Below are 24,692 nucleotides of genomic sequence, written 5' to 3'. Positions count from 1 at the left end.
TATTCTCCAGATCCATCCATTTCCCTAAGAATTTCATAAATTTATTGTTTTTAATAGCTGAGTAGTAGATGATACACTTTGATACACTTGATAAGTTTGTATGTTTTACAGTAAAACCCAGATTTCCAATTTATGTTACCTGCTTGAAGAATTTACATTGAAACTATGGAACAAACAAACTTTATGGATTGATTTTCTCTATTTGTTGTTCATGGGTTTTGTACTGTTTCTTTACATTCTAATGTTTATGGAGCTAGAATTCAAAAATATCAATTACTTTTCTACATAGTAAAATTAATTGAATTGCTTTCTAGCTTATTTGTCTGTATCATTGATTGATGAACAACACTCCTAAGAGCAAATGTGCTTATTCACATTCAGATGGAAAGAACTCAGTTTAGGTTCTAAACAACTTCCTTTGCCTTTTTTTCTGTGGCCCGAGAAGCTAATCCCATGTTCCAGATTCATCCCAGCAACATTCAGGCTCCTTTTGTTGAACATAATATTTTTAAAGCCACGTGTGATGGCAGAGAGGACAAGGGGAGACTAAAATGCCATCCTTCGTGCATAGAAGGGAATATTATTTCATGCTCTGGCAATGACTTCATTACATCTGAGTTTTACTGAGTACAAGACTTAAAGTCTGGTTGAAGGTAATTGTTTCTCTATACTGAATGAAATTGATTAATTTGGTTGTTTTGGTAGGTGAAGATGGAGTCAACGTAGGAGAAGATGGGAAAACAAAGAAAAGTCAGAAGGATGATGAAGAACAAATTGCTAAATATAGACAGCTCTTGCAGGTTATTCAAGAAAAAGAAAAGAAAGGAAAAGAAAATGATATGGAAATGGAAATCAAGTGGGTACCAGGTGAGAATTAAATATTAAATAAAAGTTTTCTTCAGATTGCATTTAGATATAATAATAAGATACTAACTCTTCTTTAGAAGCATACTTTAAATTTAAAAAGGGTTTATTTTCCAGAAATGTTCTGGTATTTAATTTACCTCAGAATTAACATTTTACAGTCTTTTTTTTTTAAAAAATATTTTGTCATACAATACATTTTGATCCTATTCTTTCCTCTCTTCCCTACTCCTCCCAGATCCTCCCATGTACCTACCCACTCAAATTTCATGTTCTCTCTCAAAAAAAGGAAAGAAAAACAATTTTCAAAATATGAAAATCAAAACAAACTAAAAAGAAAATGAAATACACACATATGTAATAAAATGCACAAAAACGAGCAAACAAACCCCATCATATCTGTTTTATATTAACCAACTATTCCCTAGCATGGGGCCTGCCCTAGCAAGTGGATGATAAACTCAGTGTCATTCCACTTTACAGAAAACTGATTTTCCCTTTCCCAGTAGTTAACAGTTGCAGATCTCTTCTTAGTTAAGGATCAGCTTGTATCCACTTCCCCTTCTCAATGCTGGGATTTTGCCTGATGTGAACCTGTGAAGGCCCGGTACGTGCCATCACAGTCTCTGTGAGCTCATATGTCTGTCAGTCCTGCTGGGTCTGGGAATGCTGTTTCCTTGGAGTCATCCATCACTTCTGGCTCTTGAAATCTTTCTACTTCTTCTTATCCATGGATCCCTGAGCCATAGGTATTTTATACTCTTTCCAGCTTCCATTTGCTTGGTCTCTTGGTTTTACTAACTATAAATTATTTCTGTCTAATTATAAGCATAGACCTTTCCTAGATTTGATTCCTCAATTTAGAATATAGAAAGTTGAAGCTAAGTACTGTATTTTCTAGTTATTACAATTCTTTTTTAAAAAACTATAGTTCTCAAGATCCCTTTTCCTGTAGCCTTTGCTATTTGTTAATTCATAAGGTTTCACTAATATAAAATATGTATTATTGAGTACTCCATCTCAGTTTTGTTACAGTTAAAAAAGCGTGTGTCCTAGTAGAGTAGTACAAGGCAAATTTTAAAATGTCAAATCTAAAGATAGATAAAAGCTAGTATAAACAGGAATTGTCATTACAGTACACATTTATACACACCAATACTTATAGACATATCTGCATGTGCTTTTGCAAGCAGTAATGGTTACAGTCTACTGATACTTACATATCGTCATCTCTTACCGTTCTTGGTGAATTCATTCCGGTATCTCCAACAGATACAAAAACATGGCCTGTCATTTGCAGATAACTTGTATACATCATCGTGTATACTTAAAATCATTTCTAAAAAACTAAATAAAGACCATGTAAACAGTTGTTATTATATAAACATTTATTATATGTTTGGGCATGTATATATTTATGTATTATACATAAAGTACATATTACTTATATATTATATCTTAAACATGAAAAATTTATACATATATAATATACAAATATGTACTATAAAATATAAGTATACAATTATAGTATATATATATATTATCTATATATATGGATAAGAAACAATATGTTTATTCAGTGCAGGTTTCAGGATTTTTTTTTAATCATTTTTATTGAAATTGGTGGGCATGTAATCCATGGTTGCAAATATTGCCCATTTTATTGACTAATTTTGATCTGTGGTTTTCTTAAAATATCCTTGTAATAGAGTAATAGACCTTATGAAGTGAATTAGGAGTTATACCTCTAGTTTGTTTTTATCTTGACTTTTTTATTTGTGGATGTTATTAGCTCAAGTTTTTTGAAAATAAAAAATGAAAAATTACCACACAAAATTCTACTACCCTGACTTAGCTATGGCTTAGGTAAGTTCTGTTTCCATTTGCCATTTCTCTGTTTTCAAATGTTTAACCATATTTCTAATCTTTCACTGCAGTAGACGTATTGCATTAAAAAGAAACAGGATAGTTTCCAAAGCCACAAATATTGGTCCATTCTGAGTTTTTTGCTTTCATCCCTAGCCAATACCTTGGCTTGCTTTTCTAGGGCCCTTTAATTTAAAACATTTTTTTAGCAACAGTAAGACCCCCACCCCCAGCCCCTCAGTGAGAGGCCATAGTGAAAAGTAGACACTGGCACTCAGGCTCGCCACTAGTCAGTTGTGTGACATCCTCTTCCCACAGCAGCCTTCACACATGCCATGGATCAGCCTGTGGCCTTCTCAGGCTACTAAAGCTACCACTGTCAAAAGATCAAAAGATGAAGCTCAGGTGCCAGGTATCTCAGCCTTCACAGTGCTAAGACTTTAATATAGTTCCTCATCAACTATAAGATTATTTTCATTGCTACTTCATAATCGTAATGTTTCTACTGTTAAGAATTGTAATGTAAATACCTGATTTGCAGGATTGTAGGTGATCATAATGTGAGCTATTTTTAATAGAGTAGCTTACCCAAAATAGAAGTATCAGGAAGGGGCACGGGCACTTTCTCTGTTTTGACATTGCTGCCAGTGATCTTTCCCAAAATATCCCATCAGTTTATAGTGCCTTCAATAGTTAGAAATAGTTCCAGTGTCAGAGAATTACTATTTCACATTTTACTTGGTTTTCTTAGAGAAATGTTTTAAAGGATATATATATATTCAAACTCGTGTGTGTGTGTGTGTGTGTGTAAGGTAAGTGGTGTATGAAGATCACAGAACAATTTGCAGGTGTCCCCTTTCCAGCATGACAAATTCAGGTTGTCATGTCTGGTGACAAAAACCTTTATCTACTGAGCCATCTTGCTAGCCCAAACTGTATTTTTGAAAGCTCCTCATAGCATGCCTTTTATTGTGGACACCTGTTGCATTCATGCATATTTGAGTGTAATAGTGAAAGAGATCTGTTTACATATTATGTGTATGAGATCATAGAGCTACTCCTACTCAAAATCGGTTTATAAATTTGGACAGGACTCATAATTCTTAAATTTTGAGGCATTTATGAAGGTACATTCATGTCATGTGGTAGATTTATCTTTTTAAAAATCTAGGTTTTCAGTAACAATTACCATGAACCTGTGAACTTCTATGATATTATACTCAACCAAAACCACAGAGGACCAGTTCAGTATGTATTGTTCATTGGTTCTTATGGGGCTTTGATCTCAAAAATTAAACTCTTAAGAAAAATAAGTAATCGTACTAATCGTACTTGTTTGAGTATGTTGTACTTTGTTACTGGAGGAAACTTTACTTCATGCTATTTAAACTTCTTCCTGTTTATGTTGAATACATTGTGGCATTTAATCCCTAAAGTGTAAAGTTCAGAGGGAAATAAACAGTAGTCTACTAGACAGTGGATTTCTATATGATGGACTTAACTAAAATGAGCTACTCTTTCTATTAGTACTTAGTTCCTTTGTAAATACAGTAATTCAACCTTATTAATTAGGGTATGTAGAAACATTAATTAGAAGATTCATGAAAAATCTATAATACCTTAGTTTTGTCTTTGTAAAGTAATATCTTCTACTGGATACTGTGTAAAGTTCTTGTCTGATTCTCTAGGACTAGTAGATAAGGGGATGCATATAGTTAGCATTATCTAGTGATCTAATTAATGAATGTGCCTCATTGTTGTCTCACTCAGCATGACTAGTTCATTGTTTTGTATGATAGGGCTGCGATTTAAGTCATGTACCACCCCTGCCCAGCCATTTCCTCCACTTCGTTTGTTTGGTTGGTTGAGTTTAATACAGAGACAGGGTTTCTCTGTAGCCCTGGCTGTCCTGGAACTCACTCTGTAGACCAGGCTGGCCTCAAACTCAGAAATCCACCTGCCTCTGCCTCCCAAGTGCTGGGATTGAAGGCGTGCGCCACCACTGCCCACATTTCCTCCACTTTGTAAAGCAACGATCCCATTTTATTTTAGTGTCTGGTCTTTATTCTTTGTCCCCCCCCACACACACACAGAGTCTTTCTTTGATGCCTATTCTTTCACTTTCTTCTATCAGGAAGCTTACACAGGTATCAGGGATAACATATATGACTTGAATTATTCATTCTTTATTCAGAAACAATGTTTTGAATCAGTAATGATTCATTTTGTTAGGTAACCCTGATCCAAACATTTAAATTTTTGATGTTGAAGAGAACCTGTTCACTATTTATTTTTGGCTATATTTCTGTTTGTATTAATTGCCAATGTATTCATTACTTGAAAGATATTTACAAAATGTTTTTTGTTTAAAAGTTTTTTAAAAGCCGTATGATTTAAATTTTGAGTAGAAGGCCAGATATATAACTCAGTGATAGAACACTTGTCTAGTAGGACCATAGGTTAAGTTTCTAGTGACACTCTGTGTGTGTGTGTGTGTGTGTGTGTGTGTGTGTTTTAAGAGTTGGGGGTTGTTAAAGGTTGGGATGTAGAAATGGCTAAGTACTTGTCTGGCTTGAATGAATTCCAAGTTTGATCCTTAGAGCCACAAAACCAAAACAAAACAAAACTTCCCAGATGCCTTATTAAAACAAGTAGCCTTGAGCTGAAAAAGAAGAGAGTTGAGTTGAGAGGAGAGCATCAAATGGAAAGCCTGAACTTAGAAAAAAGCTGAAAGAATTTATCATTTATCCTAGTTTGGTGATGGAAAAGAAAGTTTATGTGGTAACTGTAGAGTCACACAGCTATTTGTTGATTAAAACTTTACAACCTAATCATCCTTGAATTATCCAGTTAGCAGATTGGCTTTGAAAGCTTTGTAAGGTAATAAGCTGAAACTTCATACTATGTAAATAGCATTTGAATTGTTTGTGGACTGTATAGTAAAATTGAGAACCAGGAGCAGGTGGCGGTGGCACACACCTTTAGTCCCAGCGCTCAGGAGGCAGAGGCAGGCAGTTCTCTGAGTTCAAAGCTAGCCTCGTCTACAGAGCTAGTTCCAGGACAGCTAGAGCTGCACAGAGAAACCTTTGTCTTCAACAAATAAAGAGAAAGGGAGGGAGTGGAGGAGGGAGGGAGGGAAGGAAAGGAGGGAAGATGAGAATAGAAGAGAAGAAAAGCAGGTACAAGAGAAATGGCTCAGTAGTTAAGAAAGCTGGTTTTTGTTGCCAGTACTCATATGGTGACTTACAACTGTCTGTAACTCCAGTTCCATGGATCTGACACCCTCTTCTGGTCTCCAGGGATCCTGCACAAATGTGAGACACACACATGTACATAAAGTAAATAACTTTAAAAATGAGAAACAGCTAGGGTTATCTAAAAGTGTTTCTAACACATTTTGTCTATAGAATAGCTAGTCAATTTCTCAGTTTCCTGGAAAAATTATTTTCTTCCTTAATGATATAAAGTAGAAACTGAATGTACTTTTCATGTTGGTTATATTACATTTGGTTTTTGTTTTATATTTTTGTTTCTCTAGTGTTTATCATAAGATCATAGGTTGGGGTTTTGTTTTGTTTTGTTTTTTTAAGATTTTTAATTTCTTTAGACTCTTAATACAATTACTTCCTTCCCCCTTCTCTTTCCTCCTTCCAAATCCTCCCATCTAACCTGCCTTACTCTTCCAAAATCATGACCTCTTTTATTCAGTGAATGTTGCGCGTGTGTGCGTGTGTGCGTGTGCGTGTGCGTGTGCGTGTGTGTGTGTGTGTGTGTGTGTGTGTGTGTGTGTGTAATTCTTAAATATAAAAATATACCCGTTGATTCTGTATATCATTACTTATACATATGTTTTCGGGGCTGAGCATTTAGTATTTAACCAATTGGTGTGCTCTTCTCTGAGGAAGACTGTTTCTCCTGCTATCAGAATTCCTTCGTTGCCTGTAATTTCTTTTGGGAGTTGAAGCCTCATGAGCTTTGGTGTCATCGCTGTTTAAGCAGTCAAGTTGGTGAGGCTTTCTGGATGTTGCTCTTGATATTCATAAGAGACATAGTGTCAGAGTAAATTCCCAGTTCTTATAGCCTTTCCATGCCCTCTTCCACAATGATCCCTGAGCCTTAGGTTGGAGATATATCCTTTGGGACAGACTCTACAATTGCATTTTGACTCATTGTGGTTTGCTGTAATGGCTTATTCCATTTATTGCAACAAGAAGTTTTCTTGATGAGGGGTGAGTACTACACTTAACTATGGGCATAATGACAAAGATTCAGTTAGGGATTCTGCTGCTTGGTAAAGTGGTGGCTGTAGGTTCTCCTAAAAAAAAAACACAAGTTCAGTAGCTCTAGGCAGTTGACAGGGTTTCCAATACTGGGTTTGATTTCTCTCTAGTTGACTTAGGATTGATTGTTTCGTTTTGTTTCATTTTTTCAAGATTTGTTTTATTTTTATTTTATGTACATTGGTGGGTTTTGTGGTAACAAAAGTGAATAAAAGCTACTGTTTGTGATGGAGCTGTCTTTGAGCTGGCTGTGTAAATGAGGCTGTGAGTGTGGATGGAACTGTTCGTAGATGAGCTGCGCTGCTGAGGCTGAGTGTTGAGGGCTAGAGTGGGGAGAGTAGTGCCTTCTAGTGTGGGTAGCCTAGGCCAGACCCCATCTTAACCCTTTCCTGGAAGAAGAAAATATCTGAGGAAGCCAGTGGAGAAAGTGCCGCATTGGGTCCGTGGCTTTTAAAGTGTTTTTAATCTTTGCCAAATTAGACTTTAGTATAGTATAGGTGGTAGGGTTATTTTGCTTATATTTAACTCTTGCTTAGAATTAATTGAATATCACAGTACTGAATAGTATCTTTTATCAGGTGAAAGTGCCTCTACCATTTTCCTTTTAAAGTCCTAGGTTTTCTTCATCTCCAATTTTTCTTCTAGAAATCATATTTGATGTGTATGTTACTTTCTTACTTTGAATCTGGTAACTCCTGATTTCTGTGCCTTTGAATCTGTGCAACTTGCCTGATAATTTCTTCTGTTCTGCGTTTACTTCTTTAAGTCTTTCTTTTTGCATTTAAATTAGACTTGATGTTTTTATCTCCAGAGTTGCTTTTTTCTTTTGTCCTCCAAATTTGTCTGATAATTTCCTCCTTTGCTTTTTTAAGTGCTGATTTTATATTTTGCATCTCAGTTTCCAAGTCTATAGTCTATGATTCTGTCTTACTGGTTTTGTTTCTACTTACTCTAGTCCCTTGGAGATTTTTAGTGGGATCTTCTTGTCTTGGATCTTTCTTTTCTTACAGGAACTCGGGATCAGACAACCTTCTTTTAGTGAGTATTTGTCAGGTGCCTGGAAGCATTTCTAATCCAAGACCTATTGAATTTTTGAGTTGGTGTATTTGGGACCACACAAGTAGTGTGAATTCCAACCACAAGTCCGTGGGTTTGTGGGCTTGTGGTTACGAAGTCTCAAAGGGGAACAGTATTTTTACTCCCCCTGATCTCCATGTACTCCCCCAGAACTGTAGGGGGAGGGTCATCATCTACTGGGGACACATTTAAGGATCCTGGGACCTCCCACCATGATCAGACTCCAAACTTTGGCCCCCGCCTCCTTGGCTGAGAGCCCTTAACAACCCAAAATCCATACTAGACTATATTAGCTTAGTGTGTGTCCCCAAGGAAAACTCCCAGCTTCTGAACTGGTTTACTATTTCTATTTGAGACTTGACTCAGGAATTCTTTTTGTTTGCTTATATCTTAACCATTCATGTAAAAGATTCATTTATTTTCTCCCTCGCCTACAAGTATGTAAAAATAACATATAAATGTATAAAAATAACAATAGAACAAGTAATTTTTCAGCATTTGTCATAAGTTAGCAGAATGGCTTCCCCAGACTTGGCCAGAAGTTAGAGGACATCTTAGTAGTATGTTATTGTGATTACAAACTGCATGAAAGACAAAAACATACAAATAAACTTGAGACAAATACAAGAAACAATAGCTCCCTAATGAGGCCCACATGTCTTGTATTTGAGTTCAGTGTTATAGGAACATTGAATGCTAAGAAGCAGGCATAGAGGACAGTTTGATGTGTGGTAAAGTTAATACTCTAGAATTGCAAGCTGTCACTTTATGGGAGACTGAAAGGGGATTTTTCTAGACAAATGTAAAGCCTTTGCTACCAGTGAAATAACTTTAGGTAATAACAGCAAAAAGTAACATCTATTCAGTGAGTACTCTGGGCATACCTTCCTTGGATATTTATTAAATGTTTGAGGATAAACATAATTAGTTATGTGAGTAGAAATTCCCAATCTGATCATATTTTAGATTTATCCTTATTATCCTCATTTTAACTGGATACTTTTCACATAGTAGGTATAACAGGATTCTAACAGTATTGAGTACAATCATAGAGTATTTGTTGACTCTGGCTGGTTAACAGCTTTAGCCATTCACTATTGTTACTGAAACTAGTTTTTATTTTACTTTCAGTTCCATGTGTTGTTGCTCGCAGTCAGTGGGGTGGGACAGATTTGAATCACTTTCCTTTCTCTTGCTTCCCTATTCTATGAACCTTTATAAGATGTGTGTTATATGCCAGGACTCTCACGAGCTACTAATATGGACCCTCGTTATGTGAGTAACCATGGCCTTCCATGTCCTCACACCTTCAGGAGTAATGTGTTGTTGGAAGAGGTGCCTTGATGGCAGTGCTCCTCAGGACATGGCCAGTGGTTTCCTCTATAAAGCTCAGAATCCAGAATGAGTTCCACATTTGGAGTTTGATGTTAGTGATGGTGGTCAGTAACATTTTAAAGCTTTTGGAATTCAGTGCTGCATAGTCTAATTCATAACACACAAAAAGTTTTATGAGATTGATATGTAAGTGTTCATAAATATTCCCAAAGAGTCCTGAGCCCATATGTAAGTAAAAGTGCCAATTTCAACCTATATAAGAACTCTTAAACATGCATTTTGTTTTTATAAATAAAGCCTGTAACAGTACCTACTTAAGTTGTTTTAAATCATTTGTATCCTACCCTTTGAAGACTTTTCAAATATTTCATGTGGATAAGGTCAGAAGGAATATATATTCTTCTTGAAGATTTTGTAAGAATATTTATGAGTCTTTTTATATGCACAGAAACTGCCAAAATAGTTCTGAATAGATCATGCTTATTAAATTATTATTATTACTATATTGAGTCATCTGCAGTTGTGGTTAGCTTTAGAAGGGGCTTTACCCTTTATTTGTGGGATTATTGATATCTTTAATTTGGCAGTCTATGAATATATGTTCAAGGGTTGCTTTTTGGGTTTTGTTTTGTTTTGTTTTTTTTAACAAATTTGTACGAAACTAAAGCAGTTATAACGAAGTTGTTTTTTAAGTCACATTGTGGCTTCTCTTAAGTGAGAGGCTAAACTGACTCTGAAGAATGTTCTTGTGCATTTGCCAAGAGACTTCTGGGATGGGCATATTTTTTAGAACTTAGAACATAAACAACTGTGATCTGTGGCAAGAGATTTAAATGACCTCATGATGACAATGAGAACAAAGCATTTTTAAGTTATCGTGGTAGTGTGTTAATTCACTGCAATGTGTTTGTCATTCCTCTGTTTTGGTGTATTAAGTGGGAGCCAGGCAAAAAGAAAATATGGACTGATTTGAACCCAAAATATTGTTTCTTTATTGCTATCAACAAACTAAGTTCGAGAAAATAATATTTCCCGAGGATAAATTTTGCATCACTTATTCTAGAACTAGTGGTCCACACGAATCACTTAGAGACAGAAGCTTTAAAGTTTTGGTTCATTTTCTGTTGGAAATAATATGTTCTAAATATTAAAGATCAAACACTTGGCAGGAAACATGAGTCCTTCCTTCAAAAGAAGTCAAGACAGACGTGTTTATTAAGTACTTACTGTGTGCTGGGGACTATGCTAAATATTATGGAATGTGAAAGAACATGACTATCCTGTGTTTAGTTTATAGAACTTGCATGTGCAGGTTCTCAGCAGAACCATATAATAAATATTTAATTTATATTTATTATTTACATATCATTAATATTAAAAACTTTAAATTGCCAAATAAAATGGCACCTCAGTTACATGCTGCAAATAATCACATAACCCCCCTTTTATGTACCTAGCCAGACATGGTGGCATTTGCCTTTATCCCCAGCTCATGGGAGGCAGAGGAAGGTGAACCTTTATGAGTTCTAGCCCAAACCTTGTCTCAAAAAGATAAAGTTTTTAAAGATTTAACTATCATCTAATAATAGTATGTTTTTAAGATTTGAGATTAGACTATATGCTGACCTGCATGCATTTTATATGTTATTCTATCTTGTTATGTGAAACCGAATTGTTTCAGAACTTACTGCCTTCTCCTGTATGAATGAGGATCTCATCTTTCACTCTCTAGGTACATTACCATTTCATATGAAGGTCTGTATATGACTTGGTATCATTCACATTTCACCTGAAAACTATTTAGTAATGTGAAATGTTTTTCTCATAAAAGAATGTCTTAAGGATTTATTTAAATTTTACTTTATGTCTATGAGTGTTTTGTCTGCTTGTATATTTATGTACTTTGGGTCATACCTGGCATCAAAGGAGGACAGAAGAGGGCATTGGATCCCCTGAGTTAGAGTTAAACAGGTAGTTTTGAGCCACCATGTAGGTGCTGGGATTCCAAACAGGTTGTCTGTTAAGAGCAAACACTACTCTTAACTGCTGAGCCATCTCTCCAACCCCAGATCCATTTTTGAATTAACGATTGCATTTCTGGTTTGGCATGTAACAAATCAATATGTCATAAAATGAAGCTTGAGAGTATGTATAATTTAGTACGTTTACAAGTCCTAGAAATGTGGGGGTTCTTTGCCTGACAGCTGGGAAATGGACATAGAGCTCACCTGTTTCAAACTGGTCTCTGGAGCTCACAACCTAAAAGCACTGGCGTAGTAGTTCTGAGTATTTGAAAGTGCATGTGAGAGAGAGGGTTTATATACATCCAGTCTCTACCTGATTCATTTTGCATACTGAGGCCAAAGATAAAGTTGAGTGAGTAGGTAGATGAGGGGTTAAATCCTAAAGCTAGCCAAGATCCTCACAGAGTATAGAATATGTAACTACTATTCTCTCTTCTTTGAAGATAATGGCATTTATTTATTCATCTATTTTTGTTAGAAATTTTGCAGGACACAGTGGAGGTGACACTTTAAATATTTATATGGCATAAAATCCATCTTTTAAAAATAGCAAATGGCTGGGCATGGTAGTACATACTTGTAATTCAGTCTGTCAGGAAGCAGGGCCAGGAGGATCACCACAAGTTCAAGGTCTGTCTGGCCTACATAGTAAGTTGGGGACCAGCCCAGTCTGGGAATAAAGGCAAATGTCACCAAACAAAATAAAATGTAACAGTGAATGGAGTGATTCAAAATGGTCATTTTAGAAAAAGTGGTGGCTGATCCTATTCATCATCCAAAATACTTTCAAAATACTATAAGTGAAAACACAGCCCTGGAAATGAGAGTATCATTGCCAAGTTCATTTTTAAAGTGCTGGTTTAATGACAGTGAAGGATATGTGAGTGAAGAGCAGAGTAGAGGAACTAAACCTTCAGAGATGAACCATGAAGACAATGACATTGGAAGAACCAAGCAATGGGGAGTAGAGTGGAGCTGGTGGCCCTTTGGATCTTAACTACACAGCCTTACACAGTGCTTGATTCATTTTTCAGTTTTGTTAGTTACTTGTAGTGTTCAGAAAACATAGGCTTTCGTTGAGTGATAGGAAAAACTAGAGAAGATTTTGCTTGGGTAGTTAGTAGTTGTAACCTGAGACTTGTTCTAGAACTTTTCTTCACTCATTCGTCACCAAAAGATAGAAAGTAAGACAACCTCTTAGAGGCTCAAAACAAAGGTAGAGAGGAAAGTTGGATGGACCTAAGTAAATATTTGTGTTTCTTTTCCTTTTGTTCTTTTCCTTTTTTTTTAAATTTTGTTCACTTGTCTTGAGGCAGTATTTTTGTTGTATAGCCCATTTGACTTAATTTCAGCAGTCTTCCTTAACCTGGGATTGTAATTTATACCCACTGTGTCTAACTAATAATAGGTTTTTCACTTATAACCGTGTGTCAGATTGCTAAATTTATTGATTTGATTTCCTTTGGCTAAATGTCTCTCTCTCCCTCCCTCCCTCCCTCCCCCTCTTTCTGTTTCTTTCCCTCTCTCCCTCTCTTTTTCTCTCTGTCTCACACATAACAGTGGGATTTACCAAAGTAGTTACTTGTCATTTTGTGGTCTTGGGATATTGCAGACATTCACTGTTGTATATACCTACTTAAATAAATTATGTTTGTTCTCTTTGTTTTTATAAGCTTTCCACTAGTCAAAGATAAACTATTTTTAACTAAACTATTTGGATTTTGTTTCTTTTTTAGGTCTTAAGGAAAGTGCAGAAGAGATGGTCAAAAACAAGTTAGAGGGAAAGGATAAACTGACCCCTTGGGAACAATTTTTAGAGAAGAAAAAAGAGAAGAAAAGACTGAAAAAGAAACAGAAGGTATCCATGCTAATTGGCCAAGTGTTTACTGAATACTAGCTATCTGATAAGGAAGTGCTTCTCACCATATAACCCACATTTCTCTTCCTAAGGCTGGGATTGTGTGAGCCAACACACACATAAACCATGAAATAATTTTTAGACTTTGATTGTAATAAAGTGGAAAAGTAGGGTAAAAGCTCTACCTTTTTGATAAGCTACCTCTTTTTACTAGAGCTTTCTTCAAAACTTAAGTAGCCAGTTAATTGCCGTCAATAGAATGATTACCTGAGAGATGAAGCTAGAGGTTTCTGGGAAGATTTTCTAAGTGAATCTGTATGAGGTTACTACAGTAGTCACTCAGAGACTTTAGACAGCATTCTGTAAGCTTTAGGCTTCCTTACATTTTTACTTTTTTCTGTTTTTTATTGTTCTTGTTGATTTGAGACAGGGTTTCTCTGTGTAGCCCTGGCTGTCCTGGAACTCATTGTGTAGACCCAGGCTGACTTTTAACTCAAAGATCCCCCTGCTCCTGCTTCCTGAGTGCTGGAATTAAAGGCATGCGCCACCACTGCCTAGCCTCTTTTCTTTTCTCTCTCTCTTTCTTTCTTTCTTCCTTCCTTCCTCTCTTTCTTTCTTTCTCTCTTTCTTTTTCCTTTTTAATTGGACGAAGTCTGGACTTTTCTTATTTAATTAAAGAATAATTGTTATTTTTCCCCTTTCCTCTTCTCCTTTCATGTCATCCCCTTCCCATTCAAAGTCATGGTCTTTTATTCATTTTTGTTCTTACACATATATGAGAATAATACATACATGCAATCTGCTAAGCCTGTTTGTGTTTCTTTTATATAGTTAATTAGATAGCCATTTGGCATGCTCATCCCTAGGGAAGACTAATTCTCCCTCTGTGAGAAATTTTTAATTGCCTGTAGCTCTCCATCTATGCATTGTGCCTTGTAGGATTTCACCCATCTATTTTGGAGTGTCAACATGGTGGTCTGTCATTGCTCAAGCACCATATTGGGGTTTCATGGTGCAGCTTCCCTATTCTATCTAGGAGACAGTCTTCTGGTTATCTCATACTCAAATCATAATTTTTTAGTTCCATCTATTTATCTACAAAGCTCATGATTTTGTTCCATAGTGTATGTGTCACCACGTTTTTGTTATTCATCAGTTGAAAAGCATTTAGAATGCTTCTATTCGCTAGCTATTGTCAATAGAGTAAGAGCAAACGTTGCTGAGCAAGTATCTGTGGAGTAGGATGGTGAGTCCTTTTGGGCATGTGCCAGGGAGTAGTATAACTGAGCCATGTAGTAGATGTATTTAGCTTTCTGAGAATTCTCCACATTTTTTTCCAAAGTTACTGCACCAGATTGCAGTCCCACCAACAGGAAAAAAGGTTCTTTTTTCCACACATAGTTGTTTTGTTGATCTTAGTCATTCTGGCTGGTGGAAGATTAAAACTCAGTTGATTTGATTTACATTTCCCTAATTTCTAAGGATGATGTTTTGGGGTTTTTGTTGTTGGCTTTTTGTTTATTTATTTGTTTTGTTTTGTTTTCTAAGATTTCTTAGCTACTTTTATTTCTTTTTGACTATTTTGAATATAAATCATCTGTCAGGTATGTACCCGGCAAAGATTTCCTCCTGCTCTGTAGGCTTCCTGTTTAGTCAGTTAATTCGTTCTTTAGCTGTGCAGAAGCTTTTCAGTTTATGAAGTCCCACTTGTCAGTTATATTGGCCTTAATTACTAAGCAAATGGAGTCCTAGCCATAAAGTCCTTTCCTACTCTTATATCATGTAGGATACTGCAGGTGTGAATAGGAGCGTGTTCATGATGTGTGTTTATTGTTGGTGTATAGAAGAGCTATTGATTTACATAAGAATATTGATTTCGTTCCGGCCACTTTCCTGAAAAAAAATTTTAATCATTTCTAGATGTTTTCTGCTAGAATTTTTGCGATCTCTTATATATAAAATAGTCTACCATCTACAAATACAGGTATTTGGGCTTTTCCTTTTCTTATTTGTATTTCTTTAATTTCTTTCTCTTGCCTTATGTTCCAGCTAGTACATCAAGCTGTATTGAAAAGGAGTGGGGACAGTGGACAGCCCTGTCTTGTTCCTTATTTCAGTGGGCTTGCTTTAAAATTTTCTCCATCTAGGATGGTGTTGGCTGTGAGTTTGACACATACAGCTTTTATTATGCTGAGATATATTCCTTCCTGCAATACTGTCTCTTGGACTTTTATTATAATAACATGTTGGATTTTTGTAAAAGGCTTTTCAGCATCTATTGATCATATGATTTTTTTTCTTTTTAATTCTACTTATGTGATCTGTCCTGCATATGTCACACCAACCTTGCATCTCTAGGGTTAAGCCAACTTGGTCATGGTGGGTAATCTTTTTGATACATATTTATTGAGGATTTTTTAATAATTTATTCACATTTATGTGCATTGGTGTTTTACCTCATGCATGTCTGTGTGAACGTGTACGATTGTTGGAGTTAAAGACAGTTGCAAGCTACCATGTAAGTACTAGGATTTGAACCTGGGTCCTCTGGGAGAGCAGCCAATGCCCTTAACCCTTATTGAGAACTTTTTTAAAATGTGTTTTCATCTAGGATATAGGCCAGTAGATTTCTTTTTTTGTTGTGTCTTTCCCTAGCATTGGGGTTAGAGTGATATTGGCATGCATTAAGCATGCATCGTAGGAGTTTCGAAGTACTCTGTTTCTATCATTCTTTAAAATCTTAAGAAAATTAAGGATTGGCTTAGATCTTTGAAAGTGTCAATTCATTTGGGCTTCTTTTGTTTGTTTATTTCTCTCCCTTCCTCTCCCCCCACCCCCACTTTCTTTCAACAGGACCTTTATTACTTTTTCAATCTCGTTTGTTATAGGTGTGTTTAGATTGTTGTAACTTTGATAGGTTGGATAACTCTAGAAATTCATCTATTTCTTTTAGATTTTCCAACTTAATGTCGTGTGGGTTTTTTAATTATTCCCTTATAATATTCTGAATTCCTTTTGTCTGTTGTAATATTACCCTGTTTATTTTTGACTGTGTTAATTTAGGTCCTTTCATTCTTTTGGTTAGTTAGGCCAGGGGTCTGTCAACCTTGTTTATTTCTCGTAGAACCAGCTCTTAGATTTGTTGATTCTTGTGTTGTTTTCTTTGCTTCCATTTCACTGGTTTCTGCTCTGATTTTTATTATGTCTTGCCATCTACTGGATTTGTTACCTTTTCCCAAAATTTTCAGTTGCATCATTAAGTCATTTATTTGTACTCTTTATAGTTTTGTAATGTAGGCACTCAGGGCTATAAATCTTCCTTACAGGACTGCTTTTAATGTCTCCCAGAAATTTTGTTGCATTGTGGTTTTATTTTCTTTTTGCTCCAGGAATTCTTTTTTTCTTTCTTGGTTTCTTCTTTGTCCCATCATTTTCCAGTAATGGGATGTTTAATCTCCATGAGTTTCTGTACTTACTGGAAATTTGCTTTGTATTGATTTTAGCTTTTACTTCATAGGAACAGATAAGATACATGGAGTTGATTTTTCTGAATTTGTTAAGAGTTGTTTTCTGTTACAAGATATGGTTTATTATTATAGATGCTTCCATGGGCTGCTGAGTAGAATGAATATTCTTTGGTGTTTGGTTATAATATTTCTATATATATCTGTTAAGTCCATTGGCTGTATAATATCATTTATTTCTGATATTTCTCCTTTTTCTTTTTTTTTCCCAAGACAGGGTTTCTCTGTATAGCCCTGGCTGTCCTGGAACTCACTCTTTAGACCAGGCTGGCCTCGAACTCAGAAATCCATCTGCCTCTGCCTCCCAAGTACTGGGATTAAAGGCATGCGCCACTACCGCCCATCTGATATTTCTCTATTTTTTGTCCACTTGGCCTGTCTGTTGGAGGAAATGGCGTATTGAAATTGCCTATTAGTGGGATGAAAATAATCTGCTTTTAATTCTCGTAGTACATAAGTTGGGTGCATCAATTTCAGTACTTAATATGTTAAGATGATAAAAATCTTCTTGCTTATCTGTACTCTTGATTAAAATGAACTGCCCTTTGTCACTTTTGATTAGTTGTTTGAAGTCTGTGTTGTCAGCTAATAGGATAATAACACCTGCTTGCTTCCTGTTACTTTTGCTTGGAATGCTTTTTCCATCCTTTCCATTTAAGATGGTGCTTATCTTTAAAGCTGAGTTTCTTGTGGATGACAGAAAGATAGACTTTATATCTTATTTAACTCATTCAGCCAGCCTGTGTCCTTTGATTTGAGAATTGAGGCTATTAAGATTTAAAATTATTGAAAGGCCTATGTTGATTGCTGTCATTTTATTGTTTTTGTGTTGGTGGTGGTTGGTTGGTTGGTTGATTGTTGTTTTAGTTTGGTGTGCTGTAACCATGAGCTTTTCTGCCCAGCCTCTTTGTTACTAGAAATAACAGCTCTGAGACTTAATTATTTATCAATAAATGCTTAGGCCTTAAGCTTTGGCTTGTTCCCCAACTAGTTCCTAATTTAATTACCTATTTATTTTATTCTAAGTCCCCCTATGTAGTTGGTTACCTCTCCTCATGTTCGTGTGAGACTGTTCTTCAGTATTCAGGGCAGATCTCCACACCAGACTATTTCCCAGAATCATGTCTCTGCCAGATGTCTACCCTCTAATCCTGCCTCAGCCCATTGGCCAATCAGCTTTTTACTGACAGTTGAATGCTTTTACACAGTGCACAAGACATTAATTATATCTACAATTTGCTGTTTATGTTCTTGATTGTATTTAGTATTTCATTCATAATAGCCTTATTCATCTTCTTTCTAGGGTCTCTTGGCTATGTTTATTCTTCACTTAGAAGTATTGTTTCCAGTATTCTCTTTAGGCTTGATTTTCTGGACATAATTTTTTTTTTAGCCTATTTGCATAATGGGAAGTTTTTCTTTCTCCTTCAGCTACGGCAGGTAGCTTTACCTGGGTACAGTAGTCTAGTCGGTGCTTGTGTAAACTTGGAGTGCATTGCTTTGCTGCCTTTCAGAGTTTCCATTGTGAAGTCAGCTGTTATTCTGATGGCTTCTCCTTTATGTGACTAGTGATTTTCCCCTTGGAGCTGTCATGTCACTACTCTTGGCTCTGTTTAAGTGTTTCAACTATGATAATGTTGTGGGGAGTTTTACTTACGTTCTCGTCTATTTGGTGTTAACAGCTGTGCTGAGAATATCTGCTTTTATCTTTCCTTAGTTTGTTTGCAGGTTTTCTTCTATGATCCTTTTGAACATCTATGCCATTAACCTGTGATCATCATGTCTACAATTCAAAGATTTCGTCTTTCATGAGTCCCACAGTTCTTTTCCTGTGTTTTGCTTTACAATTCAGGGTTTTTTGTTTGTGAGTGTGTATATAGGTCCATATAGATATATAGGTATGTATTTAACAGATATAGAGAGAGACTATAAAATATAGTCTATTTTATATTCTATCAATTCTACTTGTACAGCTTTCCTCTGAATTTTCTACTTCTATTAAGTTTTTTTAATTCTACCTTCATTTCAGCTTGAGGTCTCTTCAGTATTTCTATCTCTTTTTCTAAAAGCCTGTATTGTGTTTATGTCATTTCAGCCTTATGTTTATGTTTTCTTGGGTACCATGCAGACATTTTCATCTTTTTTAATTCATTGATTTTGGTTATATCTCTAAACTTCTTGTTTTGTTTTGTTTTGTTTAATTAGTTGTGTTTGTTCCATTCTATGACCTTGTATTGTAAGAGACTCTGTGACCAAGGCAACTCTTATATTGGGACAACATTTAATTAGAGATAGCTTACAGTGTCAGCTAATTCATTCCATTATCATCATGGCAGGAAGAATGGCAGCATGCGGGCAGACATGGTGCTGGAGAAGGAGCTAAGAGTTCTGCATCTTAATCCAGCTGCAGCCAGGGGAGGATTGTCTCCCGGGCAGCTAGAAAGAGGGTCTCAAAGCCCACTCCCACAGTGACACACTTTCAACAAGGCCACACCTACTCCAACAAGGCCACTCCTCCTAATAGTGCCATTTCCTGGGCCAAGCATATTCAAACAACCACAGTTCTGGAGTTCATCTAGGCAACATTCACTGTAGAACACTTGTATAGAACTGGTGTATTTGAGAGAACATACTGTCTTGACCTTTCATACTTTTTGTGCAGTGAAACCTAGAAGTATAGGCTGCTTCTGTTGGTCACATTTCTGATATGAACACAGTAGGCTAGGCTGATACCTGGGAGTTAGGAAAGGCTTGAGTAGGGCCCTGGTTGTGGTTGAGCCTGGGAATTAGAGAGAGTGCAGTCATAGTGAGGTCAGATGGGTTCACCAGAGTGAGCCAAAGCACATGCATAGCAGGCCTAGCTGAGTCTGGAGGCTGGATCTGGCACAAGCAAGTCCTGAACCAGAGTTAGGAGGGATTGTGCCATGTACCAGCATCTCCTCACCACCTGGACTTAGCTTGAGGGTCTATGGATGAAGGCTCCTGGGTCTGGCAAGTGCCAGAGGGAGAAAGAGTATCCAAGACAAGGTCTGGACTTGGTAACAACATTTAAAATACATGTAAGTAATTAGTGTCTGCTAGACTAGGTATTCTGTACCAGATTGGATAATAGCATTAGATACCGTCTAACTCCTCAGTGCCTTAAAGGTTTAGTGGATCATTTTGCATCCAGGATGAATATATTCTAAGCATACTTGTTGAAATGACAGAGATGTTTTAGATTCTTGGAAATAAATGCAGTCTGTTTAGTCTGATCTCAGTTCAGATATTTTTGCTTTATGGTCTTATGTGTTAATTAAATATACCAATACAATGTAGATAGTCTTTTCAAATTATATTAGGGAAATTTTAACTCTCAACTTATTTAAAATAGACTGATAGTTTACAGTGATAGACCACAGATAAAACAAGGTGTGTTTTGTTTTGTTTTGTTCTGTTTTGTTTTAGAAACGGGATCTTAGAAAGTATCCTTGGCTTGCTTGGAACTAACTTGTTTTGTAGACCAGACTGGCCTCAAAGAAAATTTGTTTGCTGCTGCTTCCTCAGTGGATTTAGGCCACCATGCCAGGCCTTTAAAGAAAGTGAGAGAGAGAGAGAGAGAGAGAGAGAGAGAGAGAGAATGTGCATATATATGTATGTATATGTAGGTGTTCAAATAGACCCTTAGAAACCAGAATTGAAGCTGAAATTACAGCTGGTTGTGGGCCACCTGACATGGGTACTGGTATCAGAACTCTGGTCTTTATGACAAAGTAGTGATGGCTTTTAACTGCTGAGCTATCTCCCCAGTCCAAGATCATTTTTAAACAGAATATGGGAAGAGAGCATCAATTTATGTTTTAAAATTTTATAATTGAGGGCTGGTGAGATGGATCAGCAGGTAAGAGCACTGACTGCTTGTCTGAAGGTCCTGAGTTCAAATCCCAGCAACCACATGGTGGCTCACAGCCACCCGTAATGAGATCTGATGCCCTCTTCTGGTGCGTCTGAAGATAGCTACAGTACATTTATTTATAATAAATAAATCTTTAAAAAAAAAATTATAATTGAAAGCTTTTTCCTTAACCAGAAAATAAATTGTTCTAAGTACTTGAAATAACGTATTATGTGTGACTTTAAGTTACTGCTAATCACTGCTGGTTTTCACCTTAAGGCTCTTGCTGAAGACACCAGTGAAGATGAGCTTCCTTCTGATGTTGATTTAAATGATCCCTACTTTGCTGAAGAAGTTAAAAAAATAGGTAAGCCAGCCTGTATTTGTATTTCCTGTGGAATCCACAGAAAAAGTGACATGAGTTAAAGTAATGCAGACTAACAATGCTCAGAAAATTTCTAGAATTTGTATAGCTCTGTTAATGTTTTATAGCTAATTCTGTCCTGTAGAGTTCAATCATATGAATCAACATGTCCCCTGTACATTGAAAATATAAAATAATGCCATTATAAAAGATTTTAAAAGGATATCTTTATTTTTATGCAGTTTGTATGGCTGCTTTGTCTACATGTATGTGCACCACATGCATGCAGTGTCTGAGAAAGATGTTAGAACCGGTTACAGATGGTTGTGAGCTGCCATATAGGTACTAGGAACCTAACCTTAGTCTTAAACAAGAACAACAAATACTCTTGACTGGTAAGCCATCTCTACAGCTTCCTCAATAGAAGACTTTTTAATAATAATGAGTTTAACAGTTTAATGGGGGCTCTTTTCTAGAAATTATCCTTATAGCTAGCTAGATGGACTCCAAAAGAATGATGTTATTTAGAATGAGGAATAGTCTCTGCATTATAATATTTTTACTTCGGGTCTCTTTCTGTAAAGGCAATGAAGAATTAAAAGTGAAATGGATTTGTCATGGCATGCATATACTTTTTAAATGTATACATGGAATTACAGTACAATAGCCTTTTCTGTTCAACTATACAAAAGTACCTATGCTTAATATTTAATTTGCACTTATCTTTGTTAAATGTAGTGAAAAACCAGCTTTTCTCACAGCTCCCCTTTTCTTTGAATTCTTACACTAAGACGTCTTACTTCCTATATCCACGGAGTCTTGGCTCCATGTGTTTATACCTCTTGTGCTTTCATTCTTACCTTTGGATGTATTGGAATGTGTTTGGTAAGGTTGAGTCCATGCTTGGACAAGTCACTGCAGAAACCACTGTCAATCTTTCCAGTTGCTCTTGTGTGCTTTGTCATCTACTCATCTTAATGGCACACACGTGAGCTTCCAAAGACTTGCTCTTTGAGCACCTCCAAGCTGGCATTGTAAAGAGAAGTATTTTATGAAGTTATATCCTGATTATTATAGCCTCATAGCACTGACGTTTTATTGATGAAAAAGAGATTAAGTTGGATAAATTCTATTATAGGATATGAGATTCTTAGGAATTGGAAAGGGAAATGGAAACCTAGCATATTCCGCTTTTTATCATTCCTGTGTGGTCATTTCTTACAGATGATGGATTTTAGCCTTGTCCTCTGACTAAAAGCATTTATAATGGAGAGATATGAAGCATTAAATTTTCCTTGTTCTGTGTCCATAGTGCTTCATTTGACATATGCAGTCTGGTCAGATTGCAGAACACAGAGCAGGATTCAAAGAATAGCCTAAATGGTTCAGTAGCATGAGGTAGTTGATTTCTTTTCTTTCTTTCTTTCTTTCTTTCTTTCTTTCTTTCTTTCTTTATAATTATTTATTTTATATATGTGAGTACACTGTCACTGTCTTCAGACATACCAGAAGAGAGCGTCAGATCCCATTACAGATGGTTGTGCACCACCATGTGATTGCTAGGAATTGAACTCAGGACTTCTGGAAGAGCAGTCAGTGCTCTTAACGGCTGAGCTATCTCTCCAACCCCATAGCTGATTTCTTAAAGACAACACATTTAAATTGAATATAAGCTTTTTCTAATGTTAGTATCAAACATTCTGGGAAAACAATATAAGTAGAATTTGTTTGCTTTCAATGTGTTCATTTCTTAATGCTTCATTAGACTTGTTTCAATCTGGTTTTAAAAGTTGTTTGTATATATTGTGATAAGTACTCTGCAATCTGATAGGCTAGAGCTATAGCAATAATATAAACAAGACAATCTTTCATGAGTTCTGGTTTTAGAAATGATGTACTAAACATAGAAGCAGGATTACATAAGTATAAATGTTTTAAAGGAAATAGATTAGTACAGAGACTATAGGAAGAGAAAGATAAAGTGGGAGTGTCGTATAAGTAGGTCAGGTAGAGAAGGCTCCCTTGAGGTAGTGATATTTGAGCTGAGACCTTGGTCATACAGTGCTAGGGGAAGAGCATTGCACAGGAAGGAAAAGGGTATAATGTGAGAAAGAACATTTTGTGCAGTGTTGGATGAATTGAAAGATATCGTATGGATGGGGCATAGCCAGAGAGGAAGTTCTGTGTGGAGCTAAGATGAAAATCTAATTGGAAGTGACCTGCAGAACTTTCTGTCAGGACAGAAAGTTGGAAGTTTATTGTTGACTATAGAAAGCCCTAAAGCAAGAAAGTAACATGATCTGGTATATCTTTTAACATACTGTTGATTCCTGCAGAGACAACACATTGATAAACACCTGGTAAGAACTAGGAAACTTAGTTGTGCAGAAAAAGGTCCATTGAAGGTCATTTGAAAAGTAGGTATATCTCTGCTTTGCCATCTTTAAGTATTTTATAAACCATCATGAAAGTCAACTATGTTATACCCATCTGACTCATGCAGATGGTGTGTTACATGTATACAGCATACTGGTTGTATGCTACTTTACAGTGTACAAGTGATTTTTGCATCCTGTCCTTGGATCCATTTTCAGGTCACTTTATAGTTGAAGATATTGAAGGTAATTGATCATCCAGGGGCAGTTGGTAGCTGATAGAATCTTGAGTCCTCCTCCACAAAGATATTGTAAAAACTAGAGAACCGAGCTGGAATCTGAGAATAAAAAGCTGGGTGTGAAAACAAGGCTGGGTTTTGTTGTTGTGTTTTTCATACATTGTATCACGCTAAAGAAAGAGCAAGTGATCTTGGATGTAGAAACTTGCACCCAAAAAAGGGAGTCAGTAGGGGAGCTTACCATTCCCATCCACTCAGTACAGAGACCTCTCCTTTGCTCTAGGGAGGTATATGTGGGGCTCTTACCTCTGTCTCATAAGCACTCAGCTAAACTGGAAGAAGCTTTCTAGACCACAATTCAGACACTAGAAGTGATGTAAAGTAGACTGTCCATATAGATAGTTCTATTACAGACTTTGTTCTATAGCACAGCATTTTCCGTAGGTTTATTATTAAGTTTTTTGCTTTATAGCCAAACACATGTCTATATCTTGGTGAATGAAAAGGCACAAACAAAAATAGCCAAGAAACAAAGGAATGGAGAGAGTCTTATTATTGCAGCATATTAGTATCCCACAGGAGTTTTTCCAAAGCAGTGTTCTCTTTGAACATGAGGATGTTATTCACGGAATCTACACATTTATAGAGGTAGGCATATTCCTAAGCATGCTCAGTTAAGGAATACACTACTAAGCATACCCAGTTTGAAGTCAGTTAAAGGACAAATAATGGACAATTTTTGTGGTGTGGTTAGCTCAAGACTATGGAACTTGTGGCTCTTCCCCACTTTCTTTTCTGTTAGTTTCAATGTATCTGGTTTTATGTGGAGATCCTTGATCCACTTGGACTTGAGCTTTATACAAGGAGATAGGAATGGACTGATTTGCATTCTTCTACATGCTAACTGACAGTTGAGCCAGCACCATTTGTTGAAAAAGCTGTCTTTTTTTCCACTGGATGGTTTTAACTCCTTTGTCAGAGATCAAGTGACCATAGGTGTGTGGGTTCATTT

The 24,692-nt window shown here is 36.3% G+C and overlaps 1 protein-coding gene across 2 annotated transcripts in view; it reads left to right on the top strand.

Annotated features, from left to right (window-relative positions):
- The window catches only part of Esf1 (ESF1 nucleolar pre-rRNA processing protein homolog), a 58,125-nt gene that overhangs the window by 23,608 nt on the left and 9,825 nt on the right, over positions 1-24,692 (top strand). For both annotated transcript variants that reach the window (XM_031372056.1, XM_031372057.1), the window contains exons 9-11: positions 706-867; positions 13,183-13,304; positions 20,982-21,069. In XM_031372056.1, the coding sequence (XP_031227916.1) occupies positions 706-867; positions 13,183-13,304; positions 20,982-21,069 (372 nt within the window). The remainder of the gene's footprint in view (positions 1-705; positions 868-13,182; positions 13,305-20,981; positions 21,070-24,692) is intronic.

This window comes from Mastomys coucha, unplaced genomic scaffold (assembly GCF_008632895.1).
Source record: "Mastomys coucha isolate ucsf_1 unplaced genomic scaffold, UCSF_Mcou_1 pScaffold15, whole genome shotgun sequence".
NCBI classification, from domain to species: domain Eukaryota; kingdom Metazoa; phylum Chordata; class Mammalia; order Rodentia; family Muridae; genus Mastomys; species Mastomys coucha.
This window is presented reverse-complemented; position numbering and strand designations above follow the sequence as displayed.